This window comes from Lycorma delicatula, chromosome 10 (genome assembly GCF_047948215.1).
Source record: "Lycorma delicatula isolate Av1 chromosome 10, ASM4794821v1, whole genome shotgun sequence".
Lineage (NCBI taxonomy): Eukaryota > Metazoa > Arthropoda > Insecta > Hemiptera > Fulgoridae > Lycorma > Lycorma delicatula.
This window is the reverse complement of record NC_134464.1, coordinates 15,533,588-15,553,918: the sequence shown is the minus strand read 5'-3', so window position 1 is coordinate 15,553,918 and position 20,331 is coordinate 15,533,588. Positions and strand designations below refer to the sequence as shown.

At 38.7% G+C, this 20,331-nt stretch overlaps 2 protein-coding genes across 2 annotated transcripts in view; both read left to right on the top strand.

The window, feature by feature from the left end:
• Positions 1 to 20,331, top strand: part of LOC142331365 (odorant receptor 56a-like) — a 309,107-nt gene that overhangs the window by 235,349 nt on the left and 53,427 nt on the right. The window lies entirely within an intron of this gene.
• LOC142331735 (odorant receptor 56a-like) lies at positions 4,765 to 15,738 on the top strand. The gene is made up of 3 exons (XM_075377788.1): positions 4,765 to 4,844; positions 12,432 to 12,587; positions 15,648 to 15,738. Exons 1-3 carry the CDS (start codon positions 4,785 to 4,787, stop codon positions 15,696 to 15,698), a joined length of 267 nt encoding a protein of 88 aa, XP_075233903.1. The 5' UTR covers positions 4,765 to 4,784; the 3' UTR covers positions 15,699 to 15,738.

The window sequence follows — 20,331 nt, the reverse complement described above, 5'->3', positions numbered from 1 at the left end:
TCCAGAAAAGTTTAGTCGTTCCGTAATTGTATTTTTGTCGATACATTTTCTATCTTCATTGAATTATACACTAATCGGATTTTACGCCTTTACTGTTTTTGGTACTTTTACTGCTACGGCTAAATCGATTATTATAGATTTAAAATTGTATTGCGTTTCATTAAAAGAAATTGATAAATACGTTGTAATTAATTATTTCAATGACGACAAACTTAGTGCTACTAATTATGAACATTATAATGCGGATCGAAGTGAAGAAAATCCATTCTTTTCTCAATCAACTGGTTTTAATAATAAAATCGATTTGAAAAAACTAAAATCGTACGTTAAGTACTTATTAAAACAATATAATTTGATTTGCAGGTAAGTTAATTACTGTCCGATGACAAGTGGAAAGAACTAGTGTAGTAGGCTATTATTCAGTTTATTGATATTAACTGTTACCAATTTTTGGGAATTTTATCCGTTTCTAATGAGATGCAATTGAAATGATCTACACGACTCATAAAGTATCGCATTTTTACTTTCCTTCTATTTATTCCACCGTTGAAAAATTAAATGAATATTTATTATTGATTTGAACACAATAATATATATGTAATACTGCAACAACACATGAATAATTAAATACAGAACTTTATGTGGTTTCGTAATAATTAAAATCGATCCTTTCCTTAATCGGTTTACCAAATGAGTGTAATCTATTTCGTTAAATATTTATTTCAGTAAATTATTTTTCAACCGTCTAGACTAGAAACACCATTACTATTTTAATATGAAAAATAGACCTAAACAAAATAATATAATAAAATTAAAAAAAAGTTGGTACAGTTATTTTCCCTTGATGTTTAAACGAAATGCGAATCGCTAATTGTAACAAAGAATAAATGCGATTAATTGTTTAATATTAATAGAATAAACAAATAACTAAAGTTACAGAGCACACCCATTCACAATCTTCATATCGTGCATTCTCTTTCCCGAAATATCTTTCAGATATTAGTAGTCGTAACATTGTTATCAATCTTAATTTTTATTTATACAGTTGTATCTGACTTTTTATATTTATTTTGATTAAATTCGATTGATAATTCCTTTTTATAACTACATTTATTTTATAAATTATCTAACGAGAATTACGTTACATAGAAAAATTGGAAAATATTGCCCAAAACTTCCAGATTATTTGAGAAAAAAAATTTACATTAATAATATATATATATTTTTTTAAATTTAAATAGTTTCATATAATTGTACAATATAGGGTCCCGCTGAGACATAAGTCTTATCAGTAGGTTCTATTAACACGATATTCAAACTTTTTCGCCCACCGACCACATTGAAAATAAAAAGTTTTCTAGCGCCCTCCAAAATTTTTAAACTTACGATTTGTTAAAAAAATAATTGCAATTGCTGTTTTTAAGATGCGCTTTTAAAAACAGCAATTGAAGTGTTTGTTTTTAAACGTGGCACATCCTATTTTTGTGTTAAAACTTACATTTTAAATAAGAGCAATTTCTCACTGATTATTTTTTTATTAAAAGCTTTTATTTAACTCGCTTTAGGAATATTCAAATCTTGCAACTACTATATCTTTTGATCTATCGTATGAAAATCAATTAAATTTGGTACACGTATGTGACTTCGATGAAAATACAGCACTACGGAGTCGGAATTTGATATGACCCACCCCCACGCCACCAGCGAAATCCGATAAATACTTTGTTTTTAAATAAAGCTGTAGCTGCGGTGGCGTTAATACATAAGTACCGTAATTTTCCCTACTCTTTTTTCTTACGCGATTGTGTTAATCCAAACGGTTAAGTTTTTCTTTGTTATTTTACAACTCATACATTTTAATCGTTTTTTAATTTTTTTTTATTCAAGTAATATGGTAAATGTAAATAAATCCATCCAGCTGAGCATAACAGCCGCAAATCAATGTATATTCTTTCAATTGTGTATCTACTTATATTTAAGTACTGAGGTAAGATATTTAAGGAAAAGCTCCAATATTACCTTTCAGTTGGGATTACTATTAAAATCTTCGTATAGTTTAGTCAGATATTTTTAGAATATACTCATTACTTATGAGAAAAGTTAAGAGTTGGCCGCATCGCAATATCAGAATCAATTTTCATATCGCTCTTTTACATCTGTCAGATTTTTATTTCAATATGCGATTAAAAAAACTTTTTAGAAAAGTTATACTCCTCAGTCTCCCTTCAACGCGATACTACGTTTAGATTGGTTATAAAAGTCATTAGAAGACCTAGATAAAACTTTAAAACGCCTTTAGAATTCTTTTAACATTTTCTAACTCTTTAACTTAGTTTTATCGATTAGACCGCACCTTCTTCATGAAAAAATTTATTTTAGATAACATAAAATAGTCCCCAAGGGCTAAATTTGGTGAATGTGGAGTTTAGTCCAGCACTGACATCTGTCGTTTGGACAAAAGTTGCCGTACAGTGATAATTGGGTGAGCTAGCGGATTGTTGTGAAAAGGATGAAAAAGATCTTGCATGAATTTGACCCGATGAACGTTTCAGGACACCTTGATTGACACCATCCAGTTATTCACCCACGCGGTCAGCATCTGGTTAGTGACAAAACATTTTTATATTGTAATTAAATATTAAAATTGAACAATCGTTGTTTTACACCGCCAAAAGTACTCAATACCCATGTAATATTTAAACCAATCACAACTACTATTGTAATAGAAAATTTGTCGTTCACTCATAAAGCTGATGATAGTGCTGGACCTAAACAATTAAACTCGATTATTTTATTCGTAAAACTTCAATTAAAATTGGCAGTAACTATAAAGACAAATGGTAAAAAATTTAAAACCAATATTAAGAAAAATAATTCTAAAAAGGATAAATAATACTCTTATAGTTTTTTTTGTTTTTAATATTAGAATGTGACGACCATATAAAGAGGGCTACCGAAAAAATCTCTTAATTTATTACTAAAATTAGAAATTAGAACAATAAAAAAAAAAAAAATCTCAGTGTGCTATGGGTCTTATGGTTTTCTTTAAACCATTGAATTTTTCTTTTTTTTAAAATTAAATATATGTGTATAGCCTTTAAAAAAATGTTCCTGTATAAAACGTGCATTACGCTTTAATTGCTAGGAATATAGAACTGCATCATTATAAAAATAATTGTATAACAGTAAATACAGAAATAGAAATGACGTTAGAAACGGTCTTTTGAATACGGTAAAATTCATCTTTTATTACAATGAGTTTTCAACTTTCGGGCGAAAAAAAATTAGTAATTTATCAGAATGATACGACGTTGTATTTTTTTACGCTATAATTGCGTCAAAAAAATAGCTCTATAAAAATACGCTATTTTTATAGCGTATTTTTTTTACGCTATAAAAATATCGTTAAATAGTTTTTGGAGGTCATGTCCATTTTTTATTAATATTTATTCCTGTTTAGCTACCTGGAAGACACTAACAAGACCGTTATAAAAATTTATTTAGTATAAACCATAAAAACCTTTTTTTCTTTTTTTAATGCTATTATTTATAGTCGCATCAACAATTAGTCATTAGCGACTTATCAGTGTAATGTAACTGTACAACCAGTAAATGTGTAGTCTTGAACCAACTCAGGCCGACTACTCCTGAGACGTGTGGTTAATTGAAACCCAACCACCAAAGAACACAGGTATCCGTTGAAGTCGGGAGTTCCAAATGGAGGATTTAGACCTGTTAAAAATAAAAAAAAGAAACTGTAAGGTAGAAAATGGAAAATGACGGACTGGGGAAAAAGTTATTTTAAAAATGTTCTATTCGAAATGAAACGAATGCAATGTGTAATTAGTTTTTTGTTTTTTAATTTCTTTTCTTCTTCACCGGGCCGGATCCTGCAATTACGTATTACACAATCCAGAGTATCCTTTACTCTAACAGGCCTCCACGTCTCGGCCTGCCGGTCGGATCTCACTTTGCGCCCGCCTCAAACCCCCACAATAGGATCAACCAGGCCCGGCTATGCCGTCCTGGGTCCCCACTCCGGGAGTCAGGACTCGGTCTTTATGCCAATGCCTCTGACGGGGACACCCCGAGTGGGTTATCCTCGTCGGGTTTTTTTTGCTCGGGAGTGCGAGAGTGCCTCATCGTTACCGCCAACTCGTGCAAGCATGTGCGAACAGAGGGCTGTCCCTCATCCCCGGGCCCCCTGATCTTTCTCCTGAAGAACCCTTGCCACGAATCCTGCAATGGTATCAAAACTCTTGGGTCTCCGCAACATGGTGGCGATGATCTTCTCCAGTCCGGTAATCGCCGAGCAAGCTAGGCGGTAAATCAGCTGATTTACAACTACGAGTTTACCACTAGACCAATCCGGTGGGTTAAAAAAAGCTTAGTATAGTTTAAACCATTGATAAAATTGATTTAAAATAAAAAATCATGGAAGCCTATCGAATAGGAGAAATGTAAGATTTGAACAAATATAAAATACGTACTAGTCTAATTAAGAGATATTTTCTTATTTTTATAGTTTGCTTATAAAATATAAGTTTTATTTTTTTAGTAGTCTTAGGTGTATACAAAATAAATTGTAGAAAGTTAACATTTTTACGAGTGTTTCGTTATTCATATGCTTGTTGCTGAAGTTTTATACCAAACTTTTTTTTTTCAGGAAATATTCTAAAAAAAAAAATTTTATTAACTAGTGTAATGTTTCGAAATACATAGTTAATTTTCTATTTTTGCAGGGTAATAATAATTTAATAAAAAGTGGATGCTTATGCGTAGCTATGTTTGAAGCTCTTGTATTATATCTTTATTGTAGTGATGGGCAAAAAATAATTGATGAGGTAAATTTCAGAACTACAATCATGATATTTAAAGATATATTATTTATTAATTATAAGTACAGGATTTTTAATTTTTTTAAACATTTTCTTCTGCATGAAATATTGCTTTCATCTGATACTAAATTTAAAAAAAATAATTCAATTGTAATCTCTACTCCATACCTTATTATTTATATTCAACAAAATTTTTGTATTTCACCGACGGGGGTTATCTAGCAGACAACCCCCCTGTCATGTAATGTCACACTATACCTATCGATTTAAAATACTCTCTTTGGCATTTGTTTGTTCACATTTGTTTTCGATTTCTAGAGACTGCACAAGTTAACAGTACTTAAGAAAGATATACAATACTATAAAAAAAAGAAAAAATATTAACGCATTTAAAGATTTATTTTTAAAAATCTTGCACTTTATATTTCAGTTAGATATTTAATTTTTTTCTTATCAAACTATAACTGTCATCTTAAAAATCACTTCTTTCGTTCACAATGAACAAAATAAAAAAAAATAATCAAAAGATTTTATAATTCTTAAAATTCCTCGGTACTCAGTAATTCGGCCTTTCCACTACTCTGACCCTGTCACATCCCGTATAAAAGTGCCTTACATTAACCACGAAAAAACTTGGGATGAATCGTTTTCGTTTATTTCCTAATTGATATTTGTTTATATACTTTGTGCGTATCAAAAAGAAAACTTATACATATTACATTTTGTTTTTTTAATAACAAGTCACGTTGTAATTGAATTATTTTTTCAAATAAGTTTCTTTTATTTTACATAAGCGTTGAAAATTTATTTCGGAATTTATATAATCATTACCTAAAAAATAATTTTTTGTAATATCCTAAATATCAGATAATATTGTTTACCTTACATTACTCTTGTTCTTACAGTGAAAAGATCACAGAGTTCATAAAAGAAACGTCTGAAATATTACTGAAGTAAAACCATAATAAAGAATTCTACATCAGACAAACAGTAGCAATGAAAGTAAGAATATGACTGACCGGGTGGATCTAAGTCGAGTTGTTAGGCAAGGATCCAACCTACTTCTCACCGAAGCTGTGTAACATGTACATGCAATATATGATAAAAAATATACTGCTAAAAAGCGGTAAGTATAGAAGGTCAAAAAATAAGCCGGATAAGTTTTGCTGTTATGGTAATTCTAGCTAATAGGATACTTACGCTTCAAAAATAGATAACAGTTCTGGAGGAAGAAATGAAATTAAAATAATTACAGGAAAGACCAAAGGAATGGATATAAATTACAGAGGGGATTTATTGATAAGGACAAGTGTAGGAAAAATAGAAAAATAAAAAAATACAGATATTTGGGGACTATGGTGGCAGAGAACAGGAAAATCGAAGAATGGAAGTAAAAGGAAGGTTGGGGACAGCAAATGACGCTTTCAGTAGGAAGAGAAATTACTATGTTGTAAAAGATTGGAGAGAAGAAGGAAGAGGTTACCTAATTGCTTTGTGTGGAGTCGAGTATGGATATTCAGCCTGAGTGGATGTGTATTTCTTGCTCTGCGTTTTATGCGTTTTTGGTTTGGTTTTTTGCGGCTTTTTTATTGGACAAGTAGTGAATCATTTCGAGGTAAGGATAACGGACAATTGTGTAAGATTTTGTGAATTTTGGTGACCGGACTGTGCTGTAATTACGTTTTTTTTTCTGTCGTAACGTTTTTCTCCATAAGAGCCAATGTTAAATTGGCTGTTGAGGCTAGTGAAAATAAGTTAAGACAATAGACAAGTAATCTTATCTATAATTACTTTATATTATTAATAACAATAGCTTACAGTGATAAGCTATTGTGGCTTGAACAGAGTTAAATTTATTTCTTTTGTTTGCGTTATCTCTTGATAAGAGACCTATAAATATAATATTAAGCTTTTTTATTATATTAAGACTGTGCGTGTAAGACTATACACAAGTAAGTATACTTGTGTATAGTAGTGAGTAAACTATTTACATTTAACTGCATTTGTGTGTGTGTTATTAACATGCAGTGTGTTAGTATATAAATATTTAATTTATAAGTTACTGGAATAGAAGTCAAGTTTAATCTTGTTATATATAGACCTAGTTTTATTGAATTTGCTTCTAGTAAGTGACCCCCTGACCCCCGTATTGGACCCCCTCCGATTATAGTGAGTGGGGTATCAAGATAATTGGGATTGAGTTGAGAGTTAGATTTTTAACATTTTATAATTTTATCTGCTCTTGCTGAATTGTGAGATGGCTGACAAATGTTTTAAACCTAAAAAACACTGGCTCGTTCCCCTGTTAGGATGGAAGTATCGCAGCAGGAACAGTCTGTGAGCCAATTGGAGAGCGTGTCTCCGCAGACTACACCTAGTGTACGGACAGTCCCACTTCCACAAAGAGACAAGAGAAGGGAGGCCCTGGCGATAAGCCTCAAAAACGTAAACTAGAGGAGATTGAAGCTAGCACAGATAGTGATTCTATCGAGGGCACAGACTTTGATCCGTTGATGAAAGAAGTTGGAAATTTAGTGAAATTAGTGCATGTAAGCACTAATACTAAGAAAGAAATTAAAGAATGCGCTTTTAAGATTCTTGAATTAGCTAAAGACTTAGGAACCTCGGTGAGGGCTCTTTATGAGCTCTCACATCCGAAACAATGTAATGAGATTCCGACTCAGACTGAACTGCCACACCAAAGTCAAGTAGTGGACATTATGGCAGATATAACATCGGACGATGATCTGATACGCCTCCTACATAGGAAATGGCCTATTGATTTATTGCAGCGTCTTATACAACTAGAGGAATATCCACAGGAGTGTGACACGTGTCATTTTCATGACATTGTGGAAAATAAAAGCGTTCAAGAATTTAGGAGGTACCAAGCGAAACCAGGTGAAATAAAGCAAGATATCTCTACTATAATGTGTAGTGATGCTTCTACGATTCAATTTACGCGATATACAATATTTTATGACTCATCGGAGCATGAGGAGCCATTACTCAAGACGATATTAGCTGCGTTGAAAAGAGTTGTAAGTAGTTCTGCAGTGCCGACTTTCGTTCTTCCTGGAGGCAAATTCGGGACAAGCTTACGCAAGATTATATTGTACTTGCTTCGTCAACAGGAGGGAAACATTAAGATTTATGTCCGACCAGGAGAAGGACGTCAAGAAGTAAAACAGGTCTTAAGAACTACACCCGCGGTAACTGATAGCGGTACTGTTATTGTTAAAGCGCAGGGAAGATCCTACGCGGATTTATTACGGACTGTCAAGTCTTCGGTGTCACAAGAAGAAGTGGGTGATATTTTGTCACTAAAGAAAGGTGTAAATGATGATTTATATATTCGGGTCCAAGGTTCAAAGAAAGCTGCCGAGCTGAAAACGTTATTGAAAACCAAGGCGGCTGATCTTAAAATTGATCTCAGGTCACGTGAAAGCAGGCGGACGGTGGTACATGTTAAGGGCATAGCCATGGATACAACAGAAGAAGAAATAACCACTGCGTTATCGCGAGTACTCGGTGAGGACGAAGACTTTAAATTATCGTCAATAAGACAAGCTTACGGTGAAACTAAAAACGTCACCGTAATCACGAACTTCCGGGCCGGAAAAAAATTAACGGAAAGACGGGTTCGCATCGGCTGGGTTCATTGTGGAGCGTACATAAGAGAACCGGAAGAAAGATGTTTTAGATGTTGGTCTTTCGGCCACGTCTCTGCGACCTGCAAGGGTGTGGACCGTTCGCAACTGTGCTACGGGTGTGGAAAAGCGGGTCATCAGAGAGCACAATGTAAAGACCTGACAACGTGCATGCTATGTGGTAAGGAGGGCCACAGGACCGGTCGGTGTACTGTTGCAAAATAAGATTTCTACAAATCAATTGCAATAGGAGCCGACAGTCATTGGCTTTATCGTGGGACACCGCTTTGACGGAGCGCTCAGACATCATTTTTGTGTCGGAACCTCCTTATGATCTTACTTCTGGAACAGGATGGCTAGTGGATGCGACGACAGCAGCTATTGGTTTTCCGGTGTCTGGGATCCCTATAATTAGCAGTGGCAGCAGTGACGGTTTTATATGGGCCGACCTCGGTGAAATCGTAGTATTTTCTTGCTACAATTCTCCAAATGCGGGAATAGATAATTTTGTAGTATTCCTAGAAAATCTTGCAGGAGAGGTTATGAGGCATAGAGGTCGTAAAGTCTTAATCGCTGGAGACTTTAACGCCAAAAGTCCCGAATTTGCGGGAACTGTAAACAGTCTAAGAGGGCGTCACCTGAGTGAGTATGTTAATACACTAGGGCTGACTTGTATAAACGGTGAAGATATGACGTTCCGTAGACGAATGTCGTGTTCGGCAATAGATTTAGCCTTTACAACGAGTACTGATATTAACGACTTCTTTGATTGGAGGATTATTAATAAAGAGAGTTTATCGGACCATCTATTTATAGCATTTGAGTCCCGATCCAGGGAAATTCGTGTAATGTCGGGAAGGCTGATCGTCTCCAAAAAAGGATGCTTACGGTTTAGGGACAGAATAATCCTAAGACTTGCTGGCGATATGTCCCCCGAAGACGTTGTGGAAAAAGTTCAAGAGGAATGTGGAAAAGCGGGGTCTTATTTTATCCCCGGAGGCAGCAACATGCTTACTGGTGGTCGCCTGATTTGGAACAACTACGGAAGGCAGCATGGAAAGCAAGAAGAGCCTACCAAAGATCGGGTAGGCAGAATGCTAGATTAAGGGATGCTGCGCGTGAGGTATACGTGGAAGCAAGGAATGCATATAATGCATCAATTAAAAGGTCTAAAGCCAGTTGCTGGAAGCGACTGTGTCAAGATATAGATGCTGATCCATGGGGCAGGGGTTTTAAAATTGTTACCAACTAGTTAGGGAAGAGATTACCTGCCTTAACAGACGATAAGATCCATTGTGTTGTTAAGGAATTATTTCCTCAGCAAGCGGATCCTATTCGGGAAGAGATTGTGGATAATAGCTTTGAACTTCTTGACGCTAGTGAGCTATTAATGGCGGTGAAAAGATTGAAGCTACATAAGGGACTCGGGCCAGATGGCATTCCAGCCGAGATAATCAGGATACTAGCAGAGAGGATGCCTGCAGAGCTTCTTAATATCATGAATAAGATCCTGAGAGATGGTTGTATTCCAATGCAATGGAAAGAGTCCAGGTTGGCTCTTATCAAGAAACCGGGGACCGATGACTTACAAGTAGCATATAGACCTATATGCATGATCAATAACATCTGCAAACTCCTAGAGAGATTGTTGGAATTGCGGCTGAAAAATGCGATTGAAGAACATGGTGGCCTTTCTAACGCACAATTTGGTTTCCGTAAGGGGCGTTCTACGGTGGGTGCTGTTAAGACAGTTATGCGTCTGGTGGACGAAGCGGCATCGGGTACTTGGCGCACCAGGAAGATACCAATTGTGATATTACTTGATGTGAGCAATGCTTTTAATTCGCTGAAATGGGATGCGATCCTACAAGCGTTGAGAGATAAGGATATTCCTGGATAACTAAGAAGAATTATCCAGAATTACCTGCAGGATAGGTTTGTTGTTTGTCACCAGGGTAGATCCTGCTTCCGCTTCAAAGTGACGTGTGGAGTGCCTCAAGGCTCTGTCTTGGGGCCACTCCTTTGGAATCTGGTCTATGACGGAATTCTCGGGCTGAGTTATCCTCTGGGTGTTTTCCCAGTGGCTTTTGCTGACGACCTGGCCTTAGTTGTTACTGGAAAAACTGAAGTAGAGGTATCGGAGAAGGCAAACGCAGCGATACGAATGGCAGAAGTCTGGATGTCTACTAAAGGCTTAAAACTTTCGCATGGTAAAACAAAATACGTAGTCATGACAGGTCGTAGGAGAATATCTGACATTCTAATTCGAGTAGGGGGTAATCTTGTCCAGCAACAGACTTCAGCCAAATATTTAGGGATCTGGCTTGACAAGAGGAGGAGTTTTACGGCACACGTGAATGAAATACGTAAACGAGCTGAATGCACGGTCAAAAATCTTAGCAGATTACTCGGTAATATGACAGGATCCAGAACTGCGAAGCGTAAGATTTACGCTCACGTAGTTAATTCCATCTTACTTTACGGTATACAAGTCTGGGAAAGAGCTCTGCGTGCCGACAAGAACAGAAGAGCCCTTGAAGGAATTCAACGGTGCATGGGCTTAAGAGTGATATGCGCATATTCTTCAGTCTCCACCGAGGCAGTACTCGTAATTGCAGGAGTTCCTCCGCTTAAACAACTGGCGGAGATGCGAGTGAATATAGCACGCGGACAACCTTCTAAAGAAGCATATGAAGAGATGCTGCGTAATTGGCAACATCGTTGGGATGTAGCCAACACGGGACGATGGACACATCGTTTGATACCTTTGATCCGACCATGGATAGAAAGGAAGTTCGGGGACATAAATTACTGGATAACGCAATTTTTTACAGGGCATGGGTCGTTCAGGTCCTATTTATGTGCGAGGCTAAGGGTAGATAACAACAACTGTCCTTACTGTGGGGCTTATGATTCCCCTGAACATGTAGTATTTGAATGTAACCGTTGGACTGAAAGCAGGCAATCCTGCTTTCAGTCCAACGGGACGTATAGGGCCATTATCTACGGAGAAGGTGGTGGATAAAATGCTACTTAACGAGGATAACTTTAATGTGATCTCGTCGTTTATAACCGCAGTTATAAAGAAGAAAGATGAGGAAGCTCGTCAAGAAGAAACCGCTCGCTGATGACGGCTTGTCGTAGGTGGAATTTCCACCTACGAAATAAAAGAGCTAACCGGTGAACTGACCTGCCGTGCCGGACATACAGCCGGCGGGCGGGGAGGCGAGCTAGAGTAAAGGACACTCCTCTGGCGCGAGTCAAACTTGATTGTAGATCCGTTCCAGAGGAGTAGGTGGGAATATATAAAAAAAAAAAATTGCTTTGTGTGGATTTGACAGTTGTATGGGAGTAAAGAATTTACGAAGAAAAGCAAAAGGGACTAAGTTGAGACCGTTGAGGTGTGGATATGAAGAAAGTAAGATAAGAGAAAATAATGAAAAACATTAAAAAATAAAGAACACTTATGCTAGATGTACACAAAAGAAAAGGAAACCGGTTACGAAGTGTGGTTAGAGGTAGAATTTTGACAACTGAATCGAGGGGGTCATTAGAAGAAGAAAGAAAGCAAAGAAGAAGAATGATGATATTAATAGATGATGTAAAGATTGATAATTATTACAAGAAGATGAAGGATAAAGCTTAGGACAGAAATTGATGTAAACAGAGGTGGAGTAAGAAACCTGTCGCCAGGTAGAACACCACATGATTAATGTTTTTATAAACGTGCATATCTAACCAAAATTATACACGTATAAAATATAAGGATTAGAAGAAAACTAGTCGGTCATATGTAATTTTCTAGAAAGTAACAACATTCTTTGTACAGTTGCTTTAAAACCACGCAAACGAACCATGTATTCAAATTTAAATGCTGTATTAAATTTTACAAAATTTTTAAATGTTATTTTTTGAAGTAATTGAAAGTTATGTTATTTTTCAGCACGATAAACTGCAACAATGTTTGGCAGAGTGTTCTTGGGTGGATAAACCGCAATGGTTTAAAAAGATGTTACTTATAATGATGATCAGATCGACAGCACCGTTTCACATAAAACCTTTTGGATTATACGTAATTAATGCAGAAAACTTCGTAAATGTAAGTAAAAAAGTAAAAAATCTAATTTCATAGATTGTAAAAGAAAATATATAACTTATAAGTCTGTAAAATAGAAGTAGGAGAAAGGACAACAAGAGAGCAATAAATATCGTTTATTTAGCTCATAATATTACGAAAAGGATCAAATGTATGTGAGATGTTAATATCAGCATTTTAGGAGTAAGATATATTATGTATTAAATTAAGCTTCTTTCAGTATTAATATATGCTCACGAATACGGGTATTAGAATATTTCACCTTATCTACCATTATTAATATTTTTTTTAAATTTATTTACGAAAGATATTTGCCGTAAATCTTTATTAAATAGAATACAGAAATATTACAACTTATTCTATTTTAAAGTATTAATTTAAGTAAAAAGGCTATATTTGTACAGTGGTTTTATTTTGTTAACTGCATAAATAAGTTAATAAAACATAAAATTAAAAAAATTTACTAGATATTTTAAAAGAACTATCGAAATTTAAAATGAAATAAAAAACTTAAAAAAAAAAAGGTAAGTGTATCTGGCATGCGTAACACTATTTATTCACATAAAATATATGATGATAAATTAAAAACTAACAGTATCCATTTCTTTCGTCGTTGGAGGGAAAACTTTTTATAGGCACCTTGTAGTCTCGAAACCCATGGTAGTTTGGGACTCTCCCTTGCAGGTCTACCGCTACTGAAACCCCTTTCTCACTACGATATGGTAGCCGGGTCCAACTTACGGTATTATAACAGCAACCCCATGTTTCTTGTCACCATCCGAACTTCCATCGCTATCCCGACCCTCGAACCTATCGGAATCTTGGGGGTTTTTTAAATTTTTTTAACCGCCACTTTGGCCCGAGGACCTGCTCCAAGGGAGACGCAGAGTAAGTTATTTATCACTGGACTTCTTTTGCCAAATTTGTTCGGATGGTTTTAAACATCTTAGACACTGTGTGCTACGATCGTTCGGTCTGCGGCATATAATCAATGATGTTTTCTGGGGTAAGCACTCCGAATTTTCTCCTGTATGCTGCCCTATGCTGCAGGAACTGTTCGCCCATGGACAGAGTGTTTTCGTGGTATCCTCAATGCAATAAACACATTCCTAGTAGGGTCTCAGGTACAAGTAAGCCTTAAAATTCCCATGTTCGGTAAGGAAATAAGTCAACTTGTACCCCAGTTCCCCATGATTTCGACACAACCATCTCTGTAGGTCCGGGATCAGTCTATAGGTCCACCTGCCTTTCATCGACTAATCCCATCTCTCCAGCCACCCGCCGACAAGAGATGTCTCCGTCATCGACTTAGTAAAACCCATCTGTTTTACGGTATTCACAAAGTAAGAACTTAGTCAACAACATAGAAATAAAAAACCGGTAAGTACCTGTATCACAAGAATAAAAAAATTACTAAATAAACAAAAAAAAATTAATAATTTATTTGTTCTATGCTTAATAATTTACAAACATGTACAAGTATATTTATTATCAAACTGATATTGTTTTAACAAAATCAGTAAAAAATAGTAGATAAATAGATTTTAGTAATTAAAATAAAATATTTAGCGATTCTTTTTAGTTAATAAAACTGTTATAAAAGAACATCTTCTGAATCATACATCAATTTCTCCAATTAAAATTAATTTTATATTTCAGCTTATGCAAATCTAAAGGGAAGTAAAAACTTTAAATTTGGCAAATAATTTTTTTTTGTATAATATATTGTAAGTTTCACCAAAGGTTTACGTACAATTAGTTTTGCCTTAAAATAGGTATTTTTTATAAAAATCTAACTTCATCAAATCTAAGTTCTGATTATGATAGCCCGTAGGTAACACCATATATCAATGCACGCATATTTCAAGTCGAGATTTTATTATTTAAACCGTACGACCAACATATCTATAGAAAACACATTAACTATGCGATACACTTTTTGTAAGAATATTTCTTTAGTTTATTGAGACGGTTTACTTCTTTAGAATACACCACTAGAAAACATTGTTTGTCTTAAGATCAGGTGATCTTAGATGCCTAGGAATACTACGGCGTTTAGTGATAACGGGGTCTAAAATGTGGTTTAAATATATTTATTAATGGTTTAACTGTACGATTATCTCTACATTCTGTTGAAAGCTTATTACTGGAACGAATTCAGGATTATAGGAAGGCAAACATTTTCAATAGTTTGGGAATATCTTCAATCGTGACGATGAAGCAGTCCCATTAATATCCTTAAAGAATCAATTATTTCAGTGGATGCTATTGTACACTACTATACGGCAATGTTAGTACTACCCGATAGTTGATGTATTGCATTACGGTTCTTTATTACCCGATACCGGAAATTACGTTTAAATCACATTGCCACAAAAATGGAAGTGTGATTTTTTACTCGCTAGCAAAATATGAAGAGTCGCGGTGAGCAACGTCCACATCGGACTGTAGAGCCAAAGAAAAAGATTATTCCTTCGATTACCAGGATGAATCTTGTTCACCGCTGAACCAATACTTTAAAATTATGCACTAACACCTTATTAAAAACAACGGAGAGCACAATTTCTGTATCGATCAGATATTCATATTGATTATAGAAATGGTATCGAAATAACAATAACGTCGGAAATCTTTCCTTGATTTTTATAATTTTTTAATCGTAAACGCATGAAATTTCTCTTTATCAATCATTCCATTACTATGACATCTTCTAAAAAGGAAAATCGATTGTTTCCAAATGAAATGGGGACATATTCGTAAGTTACAAAAAAAACTATGTTAATCACCGCCGATTCAATGGATCACTTTCATCATATTTTTATTATCACGTTATAAGAATATTTAAGTCAGACTGCTAGTTATTTTATTTGTACTTGATGATCGTTAACAGATAAAAAATAATCCATTTAGTTCAGATTTTTTGTAACAAAGAAATTTTCTTAACGTAATCCTTTTATAAAAACAAATGTTTGACGTAATCCCATTCTTAATTAATCAATTATATGATACAGATTTCTTCTCAGAAGAAGTTATATTAATATGTTTTATGTTATTTATTTACAGGTATTGAAGGCATCTTATTCTTACTTCAATTTGATTCGAACTTTAAAGTAATCTACTAATGCGAACAAGAATATGGAGATAGATATGGAAAATTACTTAAATATTTTTTATCGTATATTAAGAAAAATTCTTTGTTTTAGAAAACGAAGTAAAAATTACTAAATAAAAATTGTTTCTTCTAATTTTACATATTTCTGAATATTGTACCGTACCTGTCTAGAAGATAATGTACTTATCACACGTCATATTAATCTACTACCAGGCCATCTTGACCATTTCGACATTCGGGTATGATATTTGCCCAAATTTTTTTTATTTGCCTCTTCATTTTCAAAAAAAAAAAAAATTACTAACGGTTATGACCGCATTGTAGAACGGGTGATCAATCTGATAATTTTAGTGGTAGATCGCATTGTCGGATTTGAAGTAAGTTCAGATGTTTAATTGAAAGAATGAGTCGTGTTGTAATGTCGATATTACGTGATAATTCATCACCGTGATTCAGCATCAAAACAACCGGATGAAAGCGGGTTGCATAGTACGTTTTCATTATTGTAAAGTTTTGGTAACAGCAGACTGAAAACATTCTCCCGCCTTCGCGTCTTCCCAAATCAACTGATTTGAAAGCCGAGAGTTCCAGCATTCAAGTTTCAGTAAAGGCGGTTACTTGCATACGGATTTGAATACTAGAACAACTTGTCTAACAAAACTAGCAAAATTATTCCAGTTTGACTACCTTCTTAGCATGTAGTCTATTGTTGTCTCTGGAGTTATACCTGTGAGTGCCTTACTATGTCTAAGTGTGTCCCACCTTTTGCACTCAAAAAAGGTGTGCTCAGCATCATCTATCTCGTTGCAGTAGTTGCAAATTGGCTCTTCTCTCTTGCCTATTTTGTGCAGCTAGTTATTGAAGGAACACCATGTCCTGTAAAAAACTGCGATAGGTGATAATCAACCTCACCTAATCTTCTCGACAACCATGGCTTGATGTTGGGGATGAGGGCGATTAGGTCAATAGGAGGTGTACCCGATAACACGCACAGGGCGGCATAGGACACTGTCCTGTATGCGGACACAACACCTAGGAGCACACACCTGTGCGTCCTCGCCAGTCTCTCTTTGTTGCGCCTGATGGCGATAGAGCGCCACCAGGCTGGAACGGCATACATAAGCGAAGACACGACGGTGGTCGCCAGTAAACGGCGCTTTGAGGCCCGAGGGGCATTCTGCGATGACATAATGATGTTTAGACTTTTTATCATCCTTTCTGCCTTGTTGCATACATTGACTATGTGCTCGGTGTATCTACCGTTTTTCTGGAGGATAACTCCTAAGTACTTGATGTTATTCGCTTCTTCTATAGCATGACCGTTGATGGAAATATTGAACGGTTCTAGCGCTCTTCTACCCGTAAAGGCAATACACCGGCATTTATCCGTAGACAGTTGCAGACCCCTGGACCTCAACCACTCCTGTATAGTGTCGATTGCCGCATACTCCCTCTCGCGCACCTCCAAGACCGTCCTTCCCTCTACGAGGACTGCAAGGTCATCTGCATAAGCCAGCACATGAACGCCGACAGGAAACTCCTTCTTAAGGAGTTCATCTATAATCACCAGCCACAACAACGGCCCCAGAACAGAGCCCTGCGGAACTTCACCGTGCATTTGAAAATGTACTGTTTCTTCCTGTGCTTCCACCAGACATCCTCTGTTGGACAAGTAACATTCAATTTGCCTACGCAGGTACGGGCTGAGGCCCCTAGCCGCAATTTCGTCATTAATATGACCCCAACCAATAGCCCCGAACGCGTTTTTTATGTCTAGTGATAGCATCAGTGGAATTCTCCTGGTTCGCCAAGTGCCTCTCTTCACCTCGTCGGCCCATCCCGAAATTCGGCAGATAGCCTGCACGGTGGATCGTCCCCGCATAAACCCGTACTGGTTAGGACTGATTCCGGCTCCCTCTTCTAGTTCTTTGATGATGCGGCGAGCCAGCATCTTTTCTGCTAGCTTCCCCATCATGTTAAGGAGGCTCAGGGGTCTATAGGTTATATCTTCCTCCGAAGAGGTGCCTTTAGGTAGGAATACCACTCTGGTCTCCTTCCAGCAGTCGGGGAAGTCTCCGTTCTCCATGCCATGGCTGGCAAACTCGAGCATCTCCCAGGGAGCCTTCTGAACCAGCCCCTTGATCACTGCCGCGGGAATCTTGTCCGGGCCAGGGCTCTTTTTGGTTGCCAAACTCCTCGCCGCAAGTTGTAGCTCTTCCATGGTGAATCTTCTATTATCGCAAGGTGTGGATCTCACGATATCAGGCACTGTATGCGGGAACAACCTGGCTACCTCCCTTGCAACACTGGTCTTATTGAGGATAGGCATACGTCTCCCGAACTTTTTGGTCACAATACGATATGCCTGGACCCCTTCATGCCGAGGAGGCTGGAACCGTGCAACGAGAGCACGGCGTAGAGGGGGGCGCCAAGTCTGAAGGACGCCGACTTGCGAAGCAAGGAAAGGCGGAAAGCAGCAGGGCGGATTCTGTCCCTGTGCGGGAAGTAACCGGGGGAAAGCCTGTGTTAAAGCAGGTGACCTCCGGGGCGGAAGGCTTAGGGAGGATTGAGGAAATGAGGGCCGAATGGGCCAAGATTTCCTCCAAGAAGGAGTCTAGAGTTGCTCTCGAACCCGTGGATGCGTATTTGGCTGAGTGTGGATTGTTGGTTTCGGGACTGGAAATTAAGTGCGAGGGCCTCCAGGGTGCTAACCTTGTCCTAGACTCGGTCGTTACTCGACTGTCGGGCAAGGTAGATCAGGTTGTGGAGGGAGTCCGGAGCTTTAAACCGGTTAACGGCCAAGCTCTGGGTGAACTACAGAAGTCAATCAATAGGGTGGAGGAGAAGGTTAAGAAACCTATCTCCTTCGCCGCAGTAACGGCCGCGCCTGCGCCTAGGCGGGTAGGTCCGCCGCCGCCAGCTCAGGCGCTGGCAAACAAAAGTAAGCGGGCCACTGTTAAGGTGGTCCCGACAAAGCCTGATCAGGGGGCTTCGTCAGCAATGACGGAGCTAACCCTCAAAAAGATCCTGGACCCGCGGAAAGAAAGGTTCCAAATTTCCCGGGTCACCAAAACAAGGGATCATGGAGTGATCCTGGAGGTGGTAAATGGGCAGCAGGCTAAACAACTGCTGGAGGCCACTGTTCTGGCAAAGAACGGGCTGAAGGCTCAGCTACTGGCCGAGCGAAGGCCACAGATATTGGTATATGATATGCCGAGGGCAACAAGGGTAGAGGAGCCTGAAATCCTCAAGGCGATCCACAGCCAAAATCCATCTTTGGATATGGCTGTCGAAGACTTCCTTAGGGAAGCCAAGGTTGTCCGGCAGTTGGGGAGGAAGGACTCCCGGAGCAGTCACTGGGTACTCGAGACCTCGCCTAAGATCCGGCAGGTCTTAGTGGCCGGTGGAAGGCTGTTTTTTGGGTGGACTGCCTGTAGTGTGGTCGACCATGTCGAGGTAGCCCGTTGCTTCAAGTGTCAGGGCTATGGACACACCTCTCTCCGATGCAGATCGCAGAAGGAGATGTGTGGCCACTGTGCCGCTTCGGGGCACAGGGCAGCCAGCTGCCCACACAAATCGTCGCCGGCTAAGTGTGCCGCCTGTGCCCAGGTGAAAGGCAGTGATGCTGGACACCGGGTCGGGAGTAGGCAGTGTAGGGCGTACGAGATGGCACGGGCTAGAGCTGTAAAGAACACAGCCTATGGCGACGCCTGAACGGCAGGAAACCCTAGGGGACGGCCTCCACCCACTCGAACGCCTGCGCCTGGGGCAGATTAATCTGCACCATTCCCGGGCGGCCACGAGTGAGGCCATGAGGCTCCTTGAGGAGTACGACCTCGCGATCCTCTTGGTCCAGGAGCCATACGCGGTCGCGGATAGGGTGGTCGGCTTCCACGGAGTGAAAGTAATTCATTCTCGTGGGGGACGGCCGCTCTCTGCGATCGTGGTGGGCTCAGACGCTCTGGGTGTGTTCTGGATGCCCCAGTGGTCTGATGAGCGATTCACCGTGGTGCGAATCACGAGGGGTACGCTCGATGTCGTACTCGTGTCGGGATACTTCCAGCTTGGATGGAGTATCGATGACTTGCTGGCGAAGTTGGGCGGGATTCTGGACAGTCTCCCGGGCACCAGAGTGTTGGTTGCCCTGGATGCTAACGCCAAGTCTACCGCCTGGGGTTCTCCACTCCCAGACCCCAGAGGCGCTGGTCTCGAACAGTTCGCAGAAGCCAGGAACCTCTACCTCATTAATGATGCGGAGCAGCCACCAACTTTCTCCAGCGAACTGGGAGAGAGTTATATAGACGTCACTTTGGTGACGGGTGACTTGCTTCGGTGGGTAGGTAGTTGGACTGTCTGGCCCGAGGCCAGTATGAGCGATCATAGGCTTATAACCTATGATATTGCTTACGGAGGCGGTCTAAGGGCACCAAATCCAGGTCGCTACAACCTAAGGGGCCTGGATCAGCGCAGGCTGAGGCGGGTATGCGATGCTGCATTGCAGGGATTGCAGTGGAGCATGGAGTCCAGGGAGGAGGTGGAATTGATGGCGGAGGTAATCGGCCGGGCCATCAAGACTGGCTGCGACGAGGTCCTAATGCGGCCTAGGCCAATGGACGGACCCTTCACAAGCAGCCA

Bases quoted from the DNA above. Each gene is read 5' to 3' on its own strand.
- LOC142331735 (XM_075377788.1), top strand. From the start codon at position 4,785: ATGTTTGAAGCTCTTGTATTATATCTTTATTGTAGTGATGGGCAAAAA. The intron at 4,845-12,431 runs GTAAATTTCAGA...GTTATTTTTCAG, and splicing joins GGCAAAAAATAATTGATGAG to CACGATAAACTGCAACAATG. The intron at 12,588-15,647 runs GTAAGTAAAAAA...ATTTATTTACAG, and splicing joins ATGCAGAAAACTTCGTAAAT to GTATTGAAGGCATCTTATTC.